The 6,000-nt window shown below is 42.5% G+C and overlaps 1 protein-coding gene across 1 annotated transcript in view; it reads right to left on the bottom strand.

Annotated features, from left to right (window-relative positions):
* Positions 1-4,374: 4,374 nt before the first annotated feature.
* The window catches only part of Cntn6 (contactin 6), a 153,454-nt gene continuing 151,828 nt past the window's right edge, over positions 4,375-6,000 (bottom strand). Inside the window, 3 exon segments of the mRNA XM_026409025.2 lie at positions 4,375-4,413; positions 4,415-4,482; positions 5,563-5,731. Coding sequence (XP_026264810.2) covers positions 4,375-4,413; positions 4,415-4,482; positions 5,563-5,731 — 276 coding nt within the window.

The raw sequence follows: 6,000 nt of genomic DNA, 5'->3' as shown, positions 1-6,000 counted from the left end.
CTTTCCTTTGTACATACGTGAAAACCTGACCAGTGAAACTCCACATCATGTACAACCACCAGAAGGGGAAGTTATACTCCCTGTATGATGATATGTCAAAATACATGCTACTGTCATGTATAACTAAAAATAACAAATAATAATAGTAACAATAATAAAGAAAAAAGTGAATTATATTAGCAATCACATTGCTTAAAAAAAGAAACACCAATGGCTTTGAATTCTTGAATTTTCTCAGACAATAAAAAATTCAAACAATAATAGGACTTGTTATTAAGTAATCTAGTCTTTGGCAAAGTAAGACCGTGTTAAAACAGAGTATATGAAACTCTCTTTCATGCCCAACTTTGTTTTATTAAAGAGAGGACATTGTACCACAGAAAGTGGAAAAGTCAAAATCCTCCCAAGTATCCAATGACTTTATTCACTATGAAAGTCTTACCAAGCTACCTAAATGTTTGTTAATTTTCTTTAACTGAACAAAATGTATGCCAGCCTTGCTCTTGGCAACGACTCCAATATACACCTGTGATTCTCTATGGGGTCCATGAACATGGGCCTCAGTCTCTGAGTGCTCTTGGCCATGGTAGTAAATTCCAGGTAAGAAATCCCAGGTTAGAAAGCTCCTTGCAACCAGAGAAAATATGGAAAAGGGTTGAGAAAGCATTTCAGAGTGAGGTGGTGAAGGTTCATGAAACCTTGCCTTGTGCCCAGAGTAGCCCCACAGTGACACTAATATACAACTGCAGGGCTTTGTAAGAACTCAGAGACCCCGTCATTGACACATCTCATTTGTACAAATGAATAAAGTGAGAGTAGGAGTTAAGTCATTTCATTTGAAAAGTGGGTGGGACTAGAAAGAATTAGTATCACCCAAAGAGCATCATTTCAGTTAATTGTATGTGTCACCTTGGCCGGACACTTGATTCCTGGTAGTGTGGTTGAATATTATTTGGGGTGTGTTGGATGACTTGCCTGGATAAGATTAACGTTTGGATCAGTAGATTCAGTACAGCAGATTTCCCTTTGCAACGTGCAGGGCCATCGTCCAACTTGTTGAGGGCTTTCATAGAATCCAAAACCTGAGTAAGAAACAATTCTTCTTCTCTGATAGTCTTTCAGTCATTTCCTACCTTTACATTTGAACTCTGACTGGAACTTAGACCATCAGCCCTCCTGGTTCCCAGTTCTGAGTTCTGTCTGGAACTAGATCGGAAGCCACTTTGCATTGAGACTTCTTGGCTTCCGTAATCTCATTCCCCATTTCCACGTCAGACCTCTTTCCCTGTCTCTGCACACACACACACACACACACACACACACACACACACACGTCCTGTGAGTTCTGTTCCTTTGCAGAACCCTGATGTAAATGCTGAGTTCAAAAGGGATAAAATGAACAAATTCCAGAATTCTACAACAACAACAACAACAACAACAATAACAAATATTGTTGAAATAAATATAGCAAATAAATACAGCAAACAAAGTAATGAATTATGGCTCAAAAAAAGTGTATATTCCTTCCTGTTGCCTCAAGATGAAATATGGGTTGTTAATATCCAGAGGCAACAAGATATTAGGATTACTCATGGGAGGAATCCTTAGATGCCCTCCGTTTCTCTTTCTGCTTTTAAAGAGAGCAGGCGTGCCCCCCTATAAGCCACTCTCTGGTGTAAAGTTAAAAGGGGACAATGGAAGAATAAATTAGAGTCCATGGAGCTGAGCGGGGGAAGACCACATTATCTGGGCAGCGCTTAGCCTGAGAGTCACTTGTCCCCAGTATCCTGTCTCTCGCTCCTTACTTCCTGCTCCTTCTCCGGCTGTGTCTGGGTCCAGCCACATCTTTTCCCTCTCCTGTAGGAAATATGGAAATAAATTAATTATCATATGGGTAAGACTTTATAACAGTCACCCACTCAGCCAACAAAGCCATCTACTGGAAATGGTCACGTGTTCCAGGGAGGTAGGTACATCCTGCAGAAAACCACCCCTCGTTTTATTTTTCAGTGAGGTTCAGCGTCAAGAGTAGGTGGACAACCCATTTCTCTGGAAGCTATTTTGACTTTGGACACAAGACGAAATTGGCTCATAATGGTCCATGGGGCCCTGAAAGAGTGGCAGTAACTGATTTCGTTAGTGGTTTCATTCATAAGCAGGAGATTGCAGCAGCTCCGTTTTCTAAACCACTTAGAGTGTCCCTTGTTCCCTGACAAATATTCTATATCTTTCATGTCTCCATATTAGTGAAATGGAGATGCTTAAGAGGAGTCTCAGATCTCACCAAGGGTAAAGATTCAAAGGGAGCCACAGGTTAGACTGCTTCGTATTAATGCCAAATGACATTCCAAAACACTTAGCAAGGAAGGGAGGAAGAAGTAAATCCCAGATCAGATATGGGATCACACAGTCTTTTAAGCACCCCAGAAATCATAAACCCGAAAGAGTACTCTGCAAATATATAAGACTGACAAGACATGATTTGCCTTTGGATTCACGTACAATGATTATGCATCTTATATTCACTGTATTGGTGGAAACGCCAGTTTCAGGAGATTTAACTCTGGATCTCCTTTCCGGGGAGGAGGACAAAAATCTTGTCTCAGCAGGTTTGGGGAAGCCATTAAGCTCCTACACCAGACACACACAGATGTGCGCTGGAAATGGCTGCTGTGGACACGCGTGAAGCAGTTGGTATCTGCTGTTGTGGTTTGATGAGCTCCGTAAAATCCACAGCCAGCCCCCTTCCAGCACCAGGCTCATTAATTTGAACTGTATTGCACGACATATTCCTCAGGCAAGGAGCAAATTCTAGACCAATGGAAAACCAATGTCCATCTGTGACGGACTCCGTGGGGGGCCTTTTAAAGAGTCCTGAAACATGGAAGGAATGAAAATGATATCCGATTTTAAGAATTATGTGCACGGAGGGTTTGCACTTGATGGTGAGGACAGTTCAAATAAGTTGTACCCGACTGGCAACTTTGCACCAGGTGAAGAAAGCAAAAGCAGTGTGTCCTTGTGCACTCTGAGCTCCCCAGGACAATTAATGACAGTGGCTTCGAGGTGGTGGTGGTGGGGGGTTGAGAGCAGGGTAAACCCCCTCCACGCTGTCTGGGAAGGAAATGCAGGGACATCCTGAATAGCACTCACTTCCCATGTTCTCCGGGCTCTGTGCTTCCGGGAACTCTCCCAGGTCCATCCTAGAGGACACTTTACCCACAGGAATCTTCCTAAATCCTCGGCTAACATGGGATTATGTTTATGATTGCAGAAACATCTGGCAACCAATGCCCAGGTACCATGCCAAATATATGTTGACCACAATATAGAAAACCTGGTCGAATACCTCTGTTCTCAGATGGTTGATGATGTAACAAGAAGGCCCCATGGTGAGTGCTGTCGGGCTGTGATCATGACCTGACTCTTGTTCATGCAACTAACTTAGAATGTGGAATCGGCTAAAAGGGTAAACTTGGCTCTGAGACACTGTTCACGGGAATTCAGGATGGCTGGGTTATTTTATGTGGGTGCCCATTTCCCTTCATTTCTTTTCCTTTGCCGCAAAGCACTTCTTTTGATCATTATCAAGACCGAAATGCCTAAAAAGTGAGTCTGGTCAGGTGCAATCGGTGGTGCACACCTGTAATCCCAGGGGCTCAGGAGGCTGAGGCAGGAGGATCTCAAGTTCAAAGTCAGCCTCAGCAATAGTGAGGCCCTAAGCAACTCAGTGAGACCCTGTCTCTAAATAAAATACAAAATAGGGCTGGGGATGGGGCTCCGTGGTTGAGTGCCCCCAAGTTCAATCCCTGGTACCCCCCTATAAAAAGTGAGTCTGGAAAAGACACCGCGTATATCCACATTTTGGGGGTGCAAATATTTCTCATCCCAACTTGATTCAGACATTAAAGCACACCATGCCTTCTAATAGCTGATACTTTGAAAGAAGCCCAACTATAAACAAATAATTATATTTTATTTGGATGTAAGGAGCATTTTCTAAATACCAAAGTGAATGGCCTGGAGTACATTCAAATGCACAGAGATGCAAAACCATTTTGTATCTATCATCCTCTTCAAAGGGGAGTTATTTTCACTCTCCACATAAAAGCCCCTTGAAAGACGCAGCAGTTGCAATTCCCGGGATTAACTTGGCACCTCTGAATGTATGCAATCATGTGTGAACTTTCCAATTCAAAAGTGTTTAAAATTGTTTTTATTAATGTACCACAGATATTTACAAGATCTTAATAATATACATTTTTTTTTCTCTTCTTTCCAAACGAGTCTGTATTAAGAATTCGCATGTTGGAGGCTGGAGACCATATTTACAGAATGATTTAGCTTTCAGAAAACTCATAACCGTTTATGGTTCTATTCATCGTCTAAGCGGCTGAATAGCAAAACGGTAAAAAATCGGCAGGATGACGGACAGGAAATGGGTGCGAGGTTCTGAGACTTGATTTCCTCTGGAACTCAGACCTGCAAAATAAAAAGGAGAACACAAAACCACTTGGAAACATGTGATGGCTCATTAGATTAATTCTTCAAGACACAAAACACTCATTTCTCTTCCAGTCACATATTTTATTATATTCACTTTAATTATAATATGTTTAATTTTAGGAGGTCCCTTTACGCTTTGTTTTAGGCTGTTTTAAATGCAGAATGGCAGTCAGGAGGGTTTAAACTGGTGATGCCTTCCTAAAGTGCAGGTTAAAATTGGTCATGGCTGGGTGTGGTGGCTCACATCTGTCATCCCAATGACCTGGGAGGCTGAGGCAGGAGGATCTTGAGTTCAAAGCCAGCCTCAGCAACTTAGTGAGGCTCTAAGCGACTCAACAAGACCCTGTCTCCAAATAAAATACAAAAAAAGGACTGGGGATGTGGCTCAGTGGTTAAGTGCCCCTGCATTCAATCCCTGGTACCAAAACAGATAAAATAAAATAATAAAATACACTTGGATGGTTGATGATTGGACATTGATCAGAGCCACAGGCCCTTCTCATTCCTTTTAAGCAAAGATGCTAAAATATTCTTATATCCTAAGTCTGACTGATAGGCACTGGCCTGAATAAAGGATCTTACTGCCAAGTTGTGGCGGGCTTCAGTATGAATGCGGTGGTGGACTGGTGATGTCTGCCCTGAATCTGGAAAGCGCGGTATGGGAAGCACACTTCTCATTTGCTACCCCTGTTCTATGAGGCCTTTAAGAATCCATAAAAAAAAAAAAAAAAAAAAAAAAAAAAATTCTGCATCTTTGGTGCCAACAGAATGAATGAAGAAATTGACCACCAAGAACACAGAGGGTTTGTGTTTTGTTTTGTTTTTTTCCAAATGAATAAACCTCAGACTGCAATAAAGAATGCACAATGCAAGTTGGAAAGATGAAAGACAAACTCCCTCCTCCCTTCTGGTTCACCCATAAAAATGGAACCACAGGCCTTTTAGTTCCTCCCCAATAATCTAACAAGAATTCGGAAGTTTCCTGAAGCCCAGGTTTCCTTGTGCAGCTGTTTAGAGTGGAAGAATCTACAAGAGCCCCCCGGGGACCCCACTCACTGGACATTTTTGGAATTCTGATCTCCTCACTGCTGCTGCCGTCCCCGCCGTCGCTGACCGTCCTTATCTCTATCAAGTAGTCTTCTTCAAAGGGAACCAGGAGCTCCGCGGAGGTGTTGTTGGTTTCCAAAATGTGAGTCTTGCTCTGTCTGTTCTGCCGGTACAGAATCTGCGTAAAATGGTGCATGGGGTTAATACGGACCCGGAGACTTGTCACACCCTGTTTATGAAACACTATGAGGCCAAAAAAAAAAAAAAAAAGTCATTATCCATACTGTGATCCTCATAGGGAAGAGTCAAGGTAGTGTCTGTTCTTTAAACGTGTTTGTTGCTAAGAAAAAGATGTCTCTGCCAGGGACTGGAATCCAAGTGACTCAGGAGGCCAAGGCAGGAGAATCCAAAGGGTGAGGCCAGCCAGCCTCAGCCATTTAGCCAGGA

The sequence above is a fragment of the Urocitellus parryii genome, chromosome 16 (assembly GCF_045843805.1).
Source record: "Urocitellus parryii isolate mUroPar1 chromosome 16, mUroPar1.hap1, whole genome shotgun sequence".
NCBI classification, from domain to species: domain Eukaryota; kingdom Metazoa; phylum Chordata; class Mammalia; order Rodentia; family Sciuridae; genus Urocitellus; species Urocitellus parryii.
The sequence above is the reverse complement of the archived record's forward strand: the minus strand, read 5'-3'. Positions and strand labels throughout refer to the sequence as shown.